General features: G+C 33.3%; 1 protein-coding gene across 1 annotated transcript in view; it reads right to left on the bottom strand.

Moving 5' to 3' along the window:
- Window positions 1–1,032: 1,032 nt before the first annotated feature.
- Window positions 1,033–18,098, bottom strand: part of Tctp (translationally controlled tumor protein) — a 35,441-nt gene continuing 18,375 nt past the window's right edge. Inside the window, exons 3-6 of the mRNA XM_085810720.1 lie at window positions 12,606–12,787; window positions 6,352–6,473; window positions 1,710–1,825; window positions 1,033–1,595 (exon numbers count right to left, since the gene is read on the bottom strand). Coding sequence (XP_085666846.1) covers window positions 1,593–1,595; window positions 1,710–1,825; window positions 6,352–6,473; window positions 12,606–12,787 — 423 coding nt within the window. The 3' untranslated portion in view covers window positions 1,033–1,592. The remainder of the gene's footprint in view (window positions 1,596–1,709; window positions 1,826–6,351; window positions 6,474–12,605; window positions 12,788–18,098) is intronic.

The following is an 18,098-nucleotide window of genomic DNA, read 5'->3' as shown; positions in this document are numbered from 1 at the left end:
AAAGTACATGTTGTTCCAGAATTACGTCCCGATAGATTTGGCTTGTCATGGTTCCAATTTGAACATGCAGGTCAGTTCTGGAAACCAGAATAATTCCACCCCAAACGAGCACTCCTGCACCACCGTAACAGTGTCGTTTAATGATGTTTTATTGGTGATAACGGGTACCTGGAGCTCTCCATATGAAAGTCCGGCGAGAATCAGACTGCAAGCTAAACCTGGATTCGTTGGAAAACATCACACATGCCCACTGTTGCGGTGTCCACAATGCATGCTCTCTACTCCAGGCTAACCGCAGGCGACAGTGAGTTGCAGTAAGTGGAATGCATCTGACAGGTCAGTGAGCATATAGACAATCTTCCCTAAGCGTCTGTACACGGTCTGCCTTGAAATTGTTGTATCAGTGGCTGAAGAGAGCTGACGAGACGGGTCTGAGGCTGTGCTTTGCCTGTTTCTTTTGGCAGTAACTGCCAAATACCAGTCCTCATTTGGCGTTGTAACTCTGGTGCGACCTGTGCTGTAATGTTTACTCACATTACCATCATCTTGGAATCGTTGCCAAAGCCTGGAGATGACACTCTGGGCAATTCCAAGTTCGTCTGATACTTCCAATTGGGTACGCCCACATTCCAGACGGTTGATAATTCTACCATGTAAAAAATCATCCAAATGCGTCCTTTGTCTCATAACTATTCGGTTATTGCACTGAAATGCTTATAAAGCGCCTGCGAAGAATTTTACTTCTTCGCCTGTATTCTTTATATATCACTCTCTTATACTCTCGTCATTGTGACGTACCATCGGTGTCATCTGGTTACTTCCTGAAATTTGCATATGATTCTTGAAGATGTGCATAGTGATTTTACAGGTGATATATTTATTTTAGAGTTCGATTTCCGCGTGACTCTGAATTATCCTTAATTTATGGACATGAGTGTATTCTACTAGTTTACATCTAAGTTTTGATAAAGTAGAACATTGATTCATGGTACGCCAATTTACTCAATCTGCAATGAAATAAAATTTACAGCATTTTGGTATGTTGAAATATTTTTATTTGGCTTGTAATTTAAAAATTATATTAATATATATAAAAAGTATAAAGTATCCATAGAAATAACACATAGTTTGTAATTTTTAATTTATTACATAAAGATGAACAATCTTTGCTATTTATAGATATTAATATGCAAGTGTTATTACACAGAATTTATAAATTTGAAATTTTGTGTATTACTTTTTCAGCTTCAAATCCAACTGTAAGTATTCTCCAGCAAAGCAGATAATTTAATTCCAAGAGAAAAAAATTGATTATACATGTTCTTTCCAGCAATTTTCTGATTTTACTTCTTTTTGGCAATTTAATGAGAATTACGCACAGTATGTATTTTTTAATTTATTCGAAACAGTTTCAAACTTTAGTCCTTTAGATTTAGCGTGCAATTCATACATCTTGTATAATTTTCACGTGTTAATCAAAAACAACATTAAGTTGTAATTTTAAAGAATATATTAAAGGCACAGCGCAGGTTTTTCCAACATCTTTATGTACAGCCAAAAATTAGAACTGATGAAATCTCTTCTAAAAAGATTTACTGTAAAGAAAGAAAAATGGAATTAGCAAATGAATGACATTTAAGGAACATAATATGAAAGAATTAAGAAAAATCCATCATAGCATTTTATTAAACATAAAAAATTCAACTTACAACTTTTTCTTCTTCCAAACCATGTTTGAAAAACATCATTATAGGGGTTTCCTGGCCTTCAGAATTTTCACGATAGTCTAAGAGGGCAACCAGGCCATCAGGATTTGAACTTTCACCTAAATGTATTTAAAATGAGCATGTAAGATAAATTTAGATTCATGGATGTTGGTGATATTTTAAGAGTTTTAGAATAGTACACATTTAACATTTCAATCACATTTTTAAAGTTGCATCACAATTAATAACATTGTATTAATGAGACAAAATTTTAATGTTTAAAGCAGTACCTTCATTTTTAGTTGTTAAAAAACTTAAATATCTCATTCTGTTTGCTTCTAGCAAAATTAATTATTTTGGATAAGTAATTTTGTTTTCCTTTAAGAATGTCTCCTTTTCCACTTTAATTTTTTTGAACTGCAACATCTACAATTCAGCTAGTTGTCTGATTTAAATTTTGAAGATCTCATTTTCGATTTGAGGACCTGGCACAAAATGCTTAGTTTTTATACTTCTCACCTACTGATGTCTTTCAAAGACAATTCTTTTTAATTTCGGTAGAAAGATGTGTAACTTCTGTTTACATGGAAAAACAAAAATTTTTTTGTTAATTAACTGATTATTAAAATGTATGGAAAGTTAAAGCCTAGGTAAAGGGGGGGGATTTAGCAGAGAGCTTTTAAGAGAAACTGAATATATTGTGAAGAGCTTAGTGGTAATAAAAGTAGTTTTAATTTACAAGCAGTACAATTACATGGTTTGCAGGAAATAAATTGATGAAAAAGATCCATAAATCTGAAATATATTTACTGCATTGTCGTTTATATGGCTGAAAAAGAGAACTGAAAGATTTTGTTCATTACAAAGACTGCTGCAGAGCAGGCTTGACTACTTTCTACTTGCATACCAAAATGAAGAAGATAGGACTAAGTCACAGTGATGTGTCACTGAGCTAAAAATCCGAGTGTTACATAGACAGAGCCAAAGCTGTAAATCATGCTTATATAGAGGTGTAAAAACCTTTTATATAGCTATGAAAACCTCAATTACACATGCTGATTTCAGATATACCTGTTGTTCTTTTCAATCAGTTCTTTACTGGACACCCTGAACATTATGCAAATGTTGCCAGAAATTTTTAAGCTAAAATAGCAAGAGAAGAATAGAAAAGTAGCACATCAGACAGTGTGCAATTTTTGTAACAATTTTTGTGGTATGCGAGGTCTTCATGACTTTTGATATCCCAAATTCAAATACTGATTCAGAAGTCAAACAACAAAAATCAGCGTTAATTCACAAAATTTTCACAGGACTAACACTGATTTTTGTTGTTTGACTTCTGAATCAGTATTTATTCGGCGTGTTATTGTGTCTTAATCCCAAATTCAGTTCCAAGGGGTTCTAATAAGTTAGAAAGAGTGTAATTCAATTCTTGTTAGTTTTATTACATATATTACAGTTTTGATGGAAATATTAAAACCAGGTTGCTAATTTCCATTGTCTGAATCACTTTCTTTTTAAATTAGTTCTAAGTTAATTTAGGTTTCTATTTTTCAGTTAGATTGTTTATATCTGTTCGGATCTTTCTTACGTTTGTATTGTTAACACTGTTGTATACTAACAGGGGGGAAAGGGGGGACTGTTTTATATCTCCCGTTCTACTGACGAAATTCAAATTGAGTTTTTCGTGTCTCGGAAGCGTGACTTAAGATATATATTAGATTTACATCCAGCAGCATTCTAAGATAGGCATTTCGACACAAAATCTTACGTTTTTCTGAAATGACATTTTGTAAAATTTGGTGCAAAATTTATGAAGAAATTAAAATATTTATCTTGCCACGTTTTTTTCAGTTTGCATCAAGAATTCACCAGATGAACTTAATTTATAGCAACCTATTTTCCTTTCCTTTTTTTCATTGTAAACGAGCAGAAAAAAGTCATCGTTCATTATTTCAAATAATTTTAACAAGGTGCGTAAACCACATTTGGTGTTACGCTTATAACAAATATACCAAATTTCAAAACGTGCTAATATGTAAATTCATTTATATCCTAGGACATTTTCAATAAAAACTAATATTTTGTAGGTATACTTAGAAATACATCTAATTTAGGATGATGCTAAAAATTTATAAAAATTATTTAAAAATAAATTGTAAAAAATGGATGAATTTTATTTTGAATGAACCTAAATTTTGAATTCTGGAAGAAGGAATTAAGTTTTAATAAAAAAGAGATATTAATAAATATATATCAAATTAAATTAACAATTAAGGAGCCTAAAATTTCAAGACTACTATATCAAATTAAATTAACAATTAAGGAGCCTAAAATTTCAAGACTACTCGTGCAATTTTTACGAAACTTGGCAGAATTTGAGCTGTAGAATTGAAATATGGAAAAAAATTGGCATGTCGTTTCAGAAAATGTCCGATTTTTTTGTCAAAATATGCATATTAGAACAATGCTGTATATAAATCTACTATAAGTCACGATTTCGAGATATGAAAAACGTCATGAAAATTGAATTTCGTCAATTGGCCCAGTAGAACTGGAGATATAAAACTGTTTGACTTTTTTTAATTCAATAAGGTTTTATATTTTTTTTTTTACAAAGATAGTTATTTCAATTATGAACAGACATTTCTGTTTTCTCGTCTACAATCTTAACTTTGTTTTATTTAGACTGCATATATAAGTATTCTAAAATTTTTTCATTTAAAAATAAATCAGGTAATGTTTGAAATAACACATAGAACAAACACACTGAACATTCTGTTTTCAAATGCAATATTTTCTTAATGCTAAAAAAAGTATCCCACTTAATTAAATCTATGCCTCCTTAGTTCACATCTACATAACTTGCAATAATATTTTGTCTTGTCTGTTTTCATTTATTTTAGAATTTGCAAAAATGGGTATTTTAAGCCAAGCATTTTGTAAGCTGACACTAAGTTTGTTTTTTTTTTTTTACATTTACACTTAACACAGCAGCTACAATTTGAATTAAAACTTTCACAAGCCTTCTCACAGATCCCCAAAATATTAAACATGGAGGACACTAGCAACTAGTGTTGAAAACTGAATGCACATATGATCACAGGCTACAACTGCAGGATTGCCAGGTTTTATTTAAGCTTAAATAAAAGGTTATATTTCATTATAAATTATTTTTAACTGATATGTTATATTAACATATTCACATTTTACAATACATTAAAATAATTTATAAGTAGTGGAAATTTGGAAAGGTTTTAAGACAAATTTTGGCAGTACAGGTTTATCAAAAGTAGCAAATTTATGAAAAACCATACAATCTAATAACACACTGACTGGCAAGGGTGCATACAACCTTTTTTGTTATGTCCTTATACATGCATCTTGAATTAAACCCAAGAACTATATTAAAAGTACATAATAAACACAGGTATAAAGTACCAGGGCCATTTTGGCAATAAAATCAAGAAAATACTTTTTTTTTTCCTCGTAAGTTTTAGGAAATTTCGACTGTTTTATAAAACCCTGTGTTGGTCATTCGTTCACCAAGATCCTACCTGCTTTTAATGTTTTTAAAATTTCTGTTCTTCTATTATTTAAAATAGATATAACAGATTATTTTTCACAGTAACTAAATTTGCACACATACTTGTAGGTGGCATATGAAATATTTTTGTGCTCCCTATGGCAACAGAGATAACTTAGAAATAGATAAACAATACTCATTCTTTCTGCACATTCATGCAAAATTCCTCAGGCACAATATGTTATTTTCTATTAGTCCTGCACGAGTCTCTGAATTTACTCAGTTTGCTCATAAGATTTCCCAGGTAAATTAAAAAGTGTGCCCTAAAACATTTATTTATAGTGTTGAGCAATAAATGATCTACACACTGAGAAATAAACAATTCATTTTAGTATGCCAACAGTATTTAGTCCTTTCCTGCAGGCTAAATGAATAAATACTGCATGCATTTACTATGGCAATAATTGTATTCGGTGATTTAGGCAAGGGGACCAACAATAGTTTTCTCATAGCTGGCAAGTAAATCTAGTTTGCAAACTATGAGTATTTTCGTACATGGCAGCAAACATATTAAGCTAATTTTAGTGAACTGAATAAACATAATAAAAAATTGGCACTGATTGACTGGCCTGATGTGTAACTGCTTCAAATCTTTGATATGTATGTGTAGTAAAATGAAGTACACCTGGAGTTGGGTTGATTTCAGCTTTCCTGTTTTAAATTATATGAAAATCAAATACACTGAAAATTATTTTAGTAGTTTTTAAGGAAGAGAAAAATGGCAATGCCGTTTGGCAAATGATGTGAAAAGTTATAACTGAAGGCTTTCATGCTGACTTAATATTTTTATTTTAATAGATACTGCCACTTCCCTTTTTGTACAAGATTTATTTTATAAATAAAATATTACTGCTTTTAATTTGTAAAATGAAGCTATTGGCATTGATTAAACTTAATTGTTAATTTTTTCTTAAAAATAACACCATTTATAAATAGATTCTATTTCACAGAAAATATTCTATTCTTAAATTAAAAAAAAATTATGAAACATCACTTTAAAACTTTACACATTATACAAAAAAATTTCACTCTAAAGTACCTACAGTAGATAAAACATACCCATGAAAAACTGTAGATCCCCAACCTTTGGAAGGACTTTTTTAACAGCTTCGGTGAATTTACTTTTGGCATCAGCAATTTCACTCTCACTTTTGCCCATTTCTTTCCATTTATCCTGCAACCTACAATAATTGTATTTTGTTACACATAAATATCTCAACAGAGTGTTCGTTATAAATACATCAGCTACTCAGCATGCAGTTGCTAGTCCAGCTACATTAAAAAAAAGATGCAAATTATATATTAATGTAACCACCCTTAGTAAGAGTCACTAAATTTTCATAATGTGCATAATAGTTAAATTTTAGCAAGACACACTGCCATTTTCATGTGATCTTTTAGTTCTATTCAAATGGTTTTTACAGAAAAATACTGGTAACTATTACCTTAAACTGAATTTTAAAATATACACCTGGATGATCTGTTTGACACAGAAGAAATTTGGGTACTTGCATATCAGCACAACCATCTCAATAGTCATGAAATTTCCAGAATGTGCTAAACTCTGTCAACCATGTGCATAATGGTTCTTCAGGCAACTGTGCTCATAACAATCTTCAGACAAGTAATATCACCATTTTCATGTGTCCTTTTTGTTGTATTCCTAGTTTTAGCATATATTAACAACAGTGATATTCTATGCCTTAAATTTTAAAACACGGGCTTTTAGAATTTAGCAACGGAAGAAACTGCAGTAATTGTCTTCAGGAACACAATAAATTTCTTGTTAGATTTTCATACTTAATAACCTATGACATTAAAAAATCAGGAGAATTTTCTCAATGACAATTTTTTTTAAATAAAAAATGTAGAGAGAAAAAATATTTTTTAATAATTAACTTAATAGTAACTGATTAATACCCAAACATTCATTTATTATTTCTTAAATGCAAATATACTTACATGTTAAAAAAAAGTTTCATTACTTGAGTCTTCTGATAATAGAAAAATAATCAGTTCCCCAATCATTAAATAACACTTTAACCAGATCACTAATAACTGACTACAAAACATGAATTAATGCAATTCTGCACAGTGGAATTGTGTTAGGTATATTGAATGATGGCAAAATGGAGCTTTTTAAAAAAAGCAAAAAGCTTTGTTAGGTTCGATGACAAAAACATAAAAATATTTGTTCTTCATAAGACAAACTTACAATAATCAGAAAATGCATTGCTTCCATGCACACAAGCTGAATACAACTGTTTTAATGCAATCAATAACTGAAAATGTATCTTTCATAGTAATTTCTTGAACCCATTTCTTCTACAATTGCAGCCGTATTTGTCCTTAGACTAGAGTATTTCTTAGCAATTTTATTGCAGGGAAACATTTTTCTAAAAAAGCTGCAGCATGATCCGATGCATTCAATGGCAGGTTGTGCTCAGGCAGAGAACAGACATTCTACATTAATAACTGTTGGAAATAAGAATTTGCACTTCTTTCTGTTCGTGATTGCGCTGGGCAGAAAAGGTGAACTATGTAACTGTGCAGAGGGTTCCTCCTGACGAAGAGAGAAAGGGTAGTGTGCCTTTCGATTCTGATGGTGTTTGCCGACGAGGCCAGCAGCTGCGATTCTCTCAAGCATGGTGCAGAAATGTGATGCATGGAGGTCCTAACAATGAACAGCACAGTGAAAATAGGAATCTACTCACGCATTTTGGATTATTTTTCTACATCGCCAAGTACCTGTCTATATGAATGAAATTAAGCAGGATCAAATCATGTTGTACCAATCATGTACATTCATACCTTATCTATTGTATAATTTCATTAATGTGTCATAGTCGGATAATAACTCGTGTGTGAAATAATAAATGATTCCAGTTAGAAAACGGCACAATGTCAGAAGATTAGTTTCCCACGGTTCTTTAAAGAACACAAATTTTCAAAAACAATAACCTTTTAGTCCTTTGCTTCTACAGAGAAATTTAATTTTTTTCTCAGTACAACCGACGTTGTTCTTAGCATCTTCCCCTCTGCGAAATAAAAAAAATGCAATGACAAACGATACACATTGCAATATTACATTTCCTTGACAAACTAATAGGAGGAAATCTGTGTATTTTTGAAAAGTACATGAGTATTTTATATTTCTTGTAGACATAATGAAGACTAAAAATTGCAGTTTCTTAAACTGTTTCTGTGAAGCACATGAAACTTATGCAGCCTCACTGGCAAGACGAATGAAATAAAAAAACTCAATCTTGCGTTGTGCTTAGCAGCGAATATATGCCAGATGATCCGCAGCAGCACTTCATTCTAAATGGAGAACTGTAATACTATGTTTTCGAATGCTCATACACAAAACAGAAACAGACACATGCCCTAGCTCAGTTATGAAATGACTATGGTCTTTTTTATATGCATCTAGAGAAGAAGCGGCGCTTTCGGATGGAGCAAATAATGAAGTATTAAGCTAAGCTACATAAAAATCATGAGAAATTTTAATAAAAGAAAGTCAGGAGACTCGCGCAGAATTTGGAAGACTTGGCAACTCTGGATTTTTGGTGATGTTGAGTGTATTTGCATAGTTTAAAACATGGTCGCTTACCAGAGAAGCATAGTTGGTGCTTTCTTTGAGTTTTACAAAATAGATGGACAGGGTATATCAACCTACGACTTGTGAAGGTAAACATGATGAATAACAGGTAATTATTGACTGGTACCTCGGCAGATACTTGGCTGTTATATATAAGATCTTCAGAAACTATACCTATTCTGTAAAATTCTCCATTCAATCTAGATAACAAAACAAGTCACAGGATTGAAGAAATTGTTTGCATTATTATTAATTTTTTTGGTTACATTAAAAAACATACATTTCTTTACTCTTACAGATTTAAAAAAAAAAAAGAAAAGAAACCTTTGAATGATTCTGATACAGCAAGATTTACTTATGTCCTCCCTCTGTCAGTATATGCCTTTTTTTAAACTACTGAGTAACATTTTAAGGCAAGAGACAATTTGTTTATCATGGGATTTTTCCCCTTCCATTATTCTACTTTATGTAATCTGTCAACTGTCTTTGACTCGCATCTATTTTTTTTAAAAAAAACTTTATAACAGTCAAAGCACAAGTGCCACAACAGATTTTTCTAGGATATTTAGATTATGAAAGCGCAACATGATTCACGGCTTTGTCCAAATGAAATTTATTTTTCTTTTAGTAAGGATTTATTTTGTAAATATGGAAATCAAAATACTTTCATATTTGCTTACTTTTAGTTTTCTACTGTATGGAAAACCAACTACAATCAAACTGGTTACTAAAATTTTCTTTAGATTTAATTCTTTTCTTTAAATCTTTCTTATGTTACAAGTAGAACATGAACATTATTTTTACTTTCTTGTACAAAGCAAAGGAAGTATTGCAATTATGAAAAAATTCATGTATAGTTCAACAGAAATATCCCAAATCTGTTCGGAAAATTTTTTCTTTTGCAGGTTGTCTGTACATCTAGACAGAATTATGAACTCTTCTTTTGAAAGGGATATCAAAATGGATTTAAAAAGAACATTTTTTGTGACATCTGTACATATCTTGCATAACTAAAAAACAGTAGAAGGTTGAAATTTCATATATGGGACTGCTATAACATCTAGTCGTGCCCCTTCTTTTTATCAATATTGGCAATATCAAACACCTGCCACCCAATCAGTATAGCATCGCTGATTGTCGCACCAAAGGGCCTGGACTTGAATATGGATAGTGTAGGTGCGGCATGGTGGCATTTTAAATATGCGACAAGTTGAAAGTATTTTTGTGTGGTTTGGTGGAGAGGGGGAGAAATCCTCGGACCCACCACCTTCGGATGTACTCCATCAAAACTTGGGGAGAGGGGGGGTGACTGATCAAGGCTGTTGCCAACGGCAGGTGTATACTAGTGCTTCTTGCCACGAGGAATTTTGCGGGCTTGGGCTGGCTATGCCAGACAAGTGAGCATAAGCAACAACATATCAAACACCTACATATATAATATTTCAGTTGTGTAAAAAGAGAGCTGACTACAGAAGGTATCAGTTATTTCAGTTATGCCTGGGATAGCAATAGAGATAGCTTAAAACTGCTGCCTAGATGACTGGTACTTAAGAAAAGCATAACCATCTTGAGAGTTAAACATTTTATTTTTGGATGACTTAATTTCATAACATATAATATCTTCTTGACCAGCACAGCACTATGGGTACAATCTCCACCCCACGGCATTATATAAAACAAATTACACTTTTAGACAACAGATTAAAGACTGCCAAGCAATTAATTACATGCTTGTGTAGCAAGAACAAGAAGTAAAATAAGTGCGTATGAAGCAGCTGAAGGTTTGATGAAGATTGAAATGATAGGTTTGGTTCCTTTATTAAGGTTTAAAATGGTAATTGGGTAAAAGCTCACAGCATTCCTTATAAAACTGATGACACAAATGGTGCAGTTTGGACTTTTAAAGGGTGATTTATTTAAATGAAAAAAATCAGAAATTAGAAGGTCTATTGTTAATTTAAAATAGTCATTTCCTTTCGTACAGGATGCGGCAGGGAAGCTACTATTTTAAAAATGAATAAAACAAATCGTATAATCGATAACAGTTCAATTTTTTCCCCAAGTTATAGAGAGACACTTGGTTTAAAAATATTGTTAAAGTGGCCTCCGTTCTGGTCAATGCATTGATAGAGTCGAATTTTGAACTTTCTTTCCACTTTTACCAGCATATCAATGGGTATGTTGATAGCAGCTTGAATATTGTTCTTCAGTTGAGTCAGGGTCTTTGGATATTAGAGATTTTAGATAGCTCGAGAAAAAGAAATCACACAGGGTTAAATCAGGTGAGTGCTCTGGCCACTATTCGTAAGGAGATAAGGCATCCAGGGAAATGTTCTCCAAAAAACAATGGTCCAATGATGTCTATTCTGGACATTCACATATTCTGTATGGAGGGGCTTCTCATGAAGTTCTCGGGGATTCACGCCACTCCAGTAGCACATGTTCTGCACTTATTCATGCAACTGGAAACATGAAAATAAGCCTCATCGCTAAAGAACACGAGGCATATTGTCAAGATAAGTATCGGATTTTTTTGTGAAAGAAAATCATGTAGATTAAGTTTTTGCACCACTATCAATTTATATGGATGAAAATGCAGTACTTTGAAAAGTACGACTCCATGTTTAACAAGCGCTTGTTTCTCCTTCACTGCATGATCGGTACTACACCTATACGACATAAAATGTTAAGACATAGCTCTTTTCAATGAGCACCACCTCACTCTTCTCGGAATAAATGTGACTAGATGGTGCACATTTCAAATAAGGAAGTTCCCTGCCATACCCTGTATTTTAAATCTTACATTATTTTTCCTTCAAAGAGGAAAAATAAAATAAAATAAATTGTATAAGTTGGGAGGCTGGATTAATTACAAGCAGCGTAGATTCAGCTGTTGATGATGAGATGCATATCTGCCTCATAGTTACTCGGAGAAACCTCAATGAGCAGACTTACAAAAAAGGAATTTAACACCACTGACAAAAAGATTACATTTATTTCTTTGCACTAACTGAAAAATTCTTGGGCATGTGATGCACCCAATGTTTATTGTATATCGCAATTTACATCTTAACATTGAAAAGCATGTTTGCTAGCAACAAGTTAAGCAGAGAGAAAAGGAATGCACAGTTAATTGCCATAGTATTTATAGTTAAACTTTATTTAATCTGATTGGCTGAGATTTCATCACATTGCAGGCATGACTACATAATTGGATTAATTTTGAAAGATGTACTTTGGGAAAAGTTATTACTACTTTAGTATAGAGGAGAAATACCCAAATAAAAAGAGAGGAAACTATTGCTTAATGTAAAGCAAAATTTATAGTTACATATTTTTTATCTTACACACACATCTCTCTTTCTGTATATATATCCATGAGTGTGTGCTCACCAACTTATTATTTTCACAATCAATGGTCATAGTCATATACTTCCAACTATGGAAATGTTTTAATAGATAAAAATATTAATGTTCACGAGGTTTCTTAATTCTTATATTTTATATTTGTATTGAAAAAAGTATCACTCAGTTCAAAACACAATTGTCTTGCGTGCAGTTTCTTTTATTTTTGACTTGAATGTATCATAACCATATATTATAATTGTTAGTTTAATTAAAATGAATGTTAGGTACCACTTAAATGTCTAAATTATGAAATAAAGAAAATGCTGCAAATTTCATAAGAACTGCAATTTGTATAAATACTTACGTTTTAGTATATGACTTGAGGTATGTTTTGTAATCATTTTTACTAAAACCAGTTTCTACAAGACGTTGGTTTAACACCAAATCTAATCCAGATTCTACAATTTCTTCTGTGCCTTCATCACCTTCTTCCTGAGATGGATTGGCACCTTCTAACTGAATATCTCCTTGTCGTCTTTGAACATACTAAAAAGTTGAAAGAATTTATGTTACTTACATTCTGATTTATGTTTAAAATATAAACCAATTAGCAGATACTGGAATTAAGTATGTATGTGTAAAATATATATAACACACACATATATATATATGCACATAATACAACATGGTTAATTTTTATGTATGTATAATGAAGTACGCCAGAAGCTTGCTTAATGCATATTTATGTAGCAAGCATAAAATAGCTATGTACTTTGTCTCACGTCATTCCCTTACCGAATTCACATTCATTGAATCGCTGAATTCATATTCTATTGGTGGCAGTGTCGTTTGACACTGCCACCAATAGAATTCTGAAATTAGCAATGGCCAATCGGAGAAAACTATTACGACACTGAAAATGGCCCAAAAATTACAATTCAGTTGGATGAAACAACTGGTACTTAAAAAAAAAAAAAAAAAACTCATTTGTCAGTGTAAATCAGATACATTTATAAACAAAACATTGACGAAGAAATGTTATTTTCTCATCCTTTGGAAGAACACACAAAAGGGGAAGACAATCATAGTAAAGTTGACAAAATATTAAAACTCAAAACTTAGCAAGGAAAAATTGCATTGGAATATGCACAGATGGAGTGAAAATGATAACGGTCGAGAATATTGGTTTTAAATCACTTGTGAAAGCTGTTGATAATGATCATGCAACTTTTATATACTGCCTGATCCACGAAGACCTTACAACTCATTAGTAATGTAACTGAACAATGTGCTTCAGGATGCTATCAAAATTATAAACTACTAAAAGCTTTAGACTTAATTGTTATAAACTCCTAATACAAGAATTGAATATTACACACTGAAATATGGTGGCTGTCAAATAAAGGCAAGTTTATTAAAAGAAATTATATTTTTAACTGAACAAAAATCTGATCTTACTTCAAAATGACTTATGGTTATCAAAGCTGGTTATTTGTCAGATATTTTTAAGAAATTAAATTATCTCCACTTGTGTATTTCAAGGAAAAATAGTAACATATTTAAATTACTACAGATACTCTAGAAACACAGGTCTACATATCTTTTGTACCAAATTATGATTCTAAAAAGTTATATTGGATTCAGAAACTATTTTTGATTGATAATAATGAGATTAATCATCTGTCATAAAATCATTTTGAGGAATTTGTTGAGCTATTAAGAAACAGAAACTTAAAACTTGAGTTTACACAAAATTATTGAATTAATTTTGGATCAGAGCTAGAACTGAACTTTCAACAATTTCAGAAATGTCATTAAATACTGTTCTGCCATGGAGCACCACATATGTAAAACAACATTTCCAGCTTCAACCGTTATTAAATCCAAGTATTGTTTAATGCTAAGATTTAAATTATTATGCAGAAAACAAACAACCCCATCTGTCTCATTAAAATAATTTTCTCTTATTAGTTCTTCTACAGTTGAAACAAATCCTATAACTAATGCTTTTTGGTAAAAGTATAGTTTAGGGTATCACTTGGCAAAACTTGGCGGTACATGGATACCGATTTTGTGCAATTCCTTGACTCGTTATTTTGGCTTCGAAGTGGCGATTTATGTGCCAAACATCGCCGCTACACAAAGCAAAACAATTGCACAAACTCGGTATCCATGTGGACATCGACTTATTTTAATTTTTAAAAAAAATCCCCGAAATGCACACTCCTTTGACTTTATCAATGTACACGTCGACCTAGTTTCACTTAAAACAAAAATCCCGAATTGCACAAAAATGGCATTGCGCACTCTTATCTTTATACATGTACACGTGGACCTATTTTCACTTAAAAAAAAAAAATCCTAGAATTGCACAAACTTGTATTGCGCACTTCCTTTACTTTCCCCCAGGGGGAATGCGATTTATACCAGTAGTCTTTTGTTTTTTGCATGCACGAGAGCCTTGTGAAATTCAGAGCGAGTTAGTTGATCCATCTCAGAAAGAACATCGGGTGCCATCCAGAATTATCTGAGTTTAAACGTGGTCAACTAGCGGTCATTTGCTGGTCGCATCCCGTGTGGAGTTGGACCTTGTCGTGGTCTGGGGGCTCCCTCGCAAGAGGGTCTAAAGCAACTCCACCCGCTAAGTAGCAGTTCCGGTGAGAACCCCAGGGTACCGGTTCTGTGAACAGCAGCCACCGTGTAAGTTGGGCCCATAACGGTTCATACGGTGGTCCCTGTGCTAGAACATATCCCCTACACGTCGTCTTGCGCCTAATTACAAGACAAGGCAAGATGGCACGACGAAAAGACACCGGGCTGGAAAGTCGGGCTGAAACCTCCAAAGAGCAAACGGAGGGTCCGGCGACGAAGGCTAGACAAACAGTGAGTGACAGTACCACAGATAGTGATAAACAGTTAGATCATACAGAAGTTAAAGAAGCTAATGATTTAACAGAAGAATTCATGGAGCAATCCGCAGAATGTTTAGAAGACCTAGAAGGTCTATTAAGCAAAGAGGACTTAAATAAAAGATTCTGTAAAAGTGTAAAGAAGTGCTTTAAAAAACTTTTAGATATAATAACAGCACAAAATCTAAAGATAGCTAACATGCAAGGACAGATAGAGCAAACCCAGAACGTTGAAGATTATCTTCAAGGGTTAGTCGAGACCAGAGAAACATACGCGGCAAAAGCTGCTAAAAATCTCAGACAAAGATCGAGAAGTAGGTCAAAATCAAAAAGACCACAAGGCACAGAGCATATTCTCTTGGTGTACCCTAAAGACAGTGAGTTAACCTCAGAACAAGTTAAAGAGGGCTTAACTAAGAATATCAATCCTAATCAATTAAAGATAGGAATAAAAAAACTTAGGAAAATCCGTAGAGGAGGAGTTCTAATAGAAACAAACAAACAAGAGGAATTAAAAATCCTAGAGGACGCTATAAAAGACAATACAAAACTTAGAAAAGTAATGGAGCCTAAAAGACCCGTTAAGCTCAACCCCAGGATAATTATATATAATGTCGATAAAGACATAACGCGAGAAGGACTAAGAGACCACCTAGTCAAACAAAACGTAGAATTAGAAGCAGCAGAAATAGATGTTAAATTTAACATGAAAGGAAAGTACGGACTTAATTGGGTTATAAGCATAGACCCCATAGCATTTCAAAAATTAATGAAAACGAAAAAAGTCAATATACAATGGTCACGAAAGAGTGTTAAGGAATACCTCAAAGTAACACAGTGCATAAATTGTCTAAAGCTCGGACACACAAAAAGAACATGTAATGCAGAAAAGTGTTGCACAAAATGCGGAAAGCAGGGACATATTAAAACAGAATGCAAGTCCGAAAGGACCAGATGTGTCAACTGTCATAACGCCAATGAAGAGTTTAACTTAAACCTCGATACAAAACATAATAGCTTAGCAAATGAATGCGCATGCAAAACAAGAGAACTAGAAATCCTCAGAAAAAGAATCAATTATGGGATCAATTAAGATCACGCAACTCAACGTACAGCACTCAAGGAGTGCAACACTTCAACTAAGACAGGACTTAGATACTGACAATAGATTCAAATTCGCATGCATACAAGAACCGTATGTATTAAAAAACAAAGTTAGTGGTTTCCCACTAAAACACAGAGCGTATTATGCAGATAAAAACGCAAAATCAGCAATCATAGCTACGGATAAGAATATTCCAATCCTAGAATAAAAGACAACTCCAGAAATAGTAATGATTAAAGTCGAGGGTACAGTATCATTCATACTAATATCGGTATATCGTCCCCCACATGACGACATGGAAGAAATAATGTCGGAATTAGATTACATAATGGAAGAAAGGGAACACGACAATATAATAATATGTGGCGATTTCAACGCCAAAAGTAGAGTTTGGGGCTCTCTGAATTCAGACCCCAGAGGTACCAGAGTAAACGATTTCATTGCGACACATAACATGTGCATCATAAACGAGGCAGACAGTCCCCCAACATTTATGGGGTCAAGAGGAAACTCGTGGATCGACCTGACAATAGTTAAATATAAAACGGGACTTAACATAGAGAACTGGAAAGTTGCAAAAAGAAATACGCTAAGTGACCACAATGCGATAAACTTCGAGGTTAACATTCACTTCAATAAAACGCCGATAGGCATGAGAATGAAGAGAGGACACACAGACTGGCTACTACTAAAAGAGAGGATAAATAAAGTAATGACAGCAGAGTATAAGTTAGAGTCAGAAGAGGATATAAATGACACAATAAAAACAATCTCGGAAAAATTAAAGGAAGAGTACGAAAGGGCTCTACTCCCAAATACACAAAAGAACAAGAACAGATACGAAGAGATCAAATCCATGGTGGACACACCACCTCACACAAGAGCGTAAAAATGTAAAAAAGCTCAGGTGGGACTACCAACATACTTACAATGAAGAAAGGCAAGACAAGAGGGCGCGCTATAAAAGAGCAGAGGTGCAGTACAAAAGGAACATTAATAAGGCGAAACAAAAGTCATGGGAAAACTACTGGAATAGATTGAAGATTAACTCACCCTTTGGAACATACCTTGATATTATCAAAGGGAGTCACTACCAACCGTTAAAAATAAGTAAATTTAAAAAGTCGAATGACGAATGGACAGATACCATAGAAGAAACACTACGACACATAATTCAGTATCACTTTCCCCAAGATGAGGATAGCCTAGATACAACAGAACATGGGATAATAAGACAAGGGGCCAGGATAAGCCTGAACACAGAAAATGATATCCCGTTCACAAAAGAAGAAATAAGAAATCTAATTAAAACAACGAAAAAGGGTAAAGCCCCAGGGTTAGATGAACTCTCAATAGAAATAGTAGAGGAAGCAATCATAGCTAATGAGGATCTCTTTTAAACCATACTAAACAAGTGTCTAGAAAAGGGGTATTTCCGAAACACATGGAAGGAAGGAAACCTAGTACTATTCCAAAAGGAGGGAAAGAACAAAACAACACCAGGAGCCTATCGCCCCATATGCTTATTATCAGCATGGGCGAAAGTACTGGATAAGCTGCTGGCCAAAAGGCTAACATATTTCCTAGTAAACACAAAAGCGCTGAATACAAAACAATATGGCTTCCTGCCCGATAGAAGTACAATAGATGCCCTAGAGGGGCTAATGCAGCAAATAGAAGAAAACAGAAGGGAAGGCATGCACACTTGTGTAATCTCATTAGATGTGGCCTCTGCCTTCAACAACCTATGGTGGCCAGGAGTGCTTAACAGGCTCAAAACACTTAAATGTCCTAAAAACATATATGAGCTAATAAGTAGCTACTTAAATGAAAGATCAATAAC

Source organism: Stegodyphus dumicola, chromosome 2 (assembly GCF_044657685.1).
Source record: "Stegodyphus dumicola isolate Sdum_Otavi_A_Nest chromosome 2, ASM4465768v1".
Lineage (NCBI taxonomy): Eukaryota > Metazoa > Arthropoda > Arachnida > Araneae > Eresidae > Stegodyphus > Stegodyphus dumicola.
Note: the sequence above shows the minus strand (reverse complement) of the source record. Positions and strands in the feature narration are given on the sequence as shown.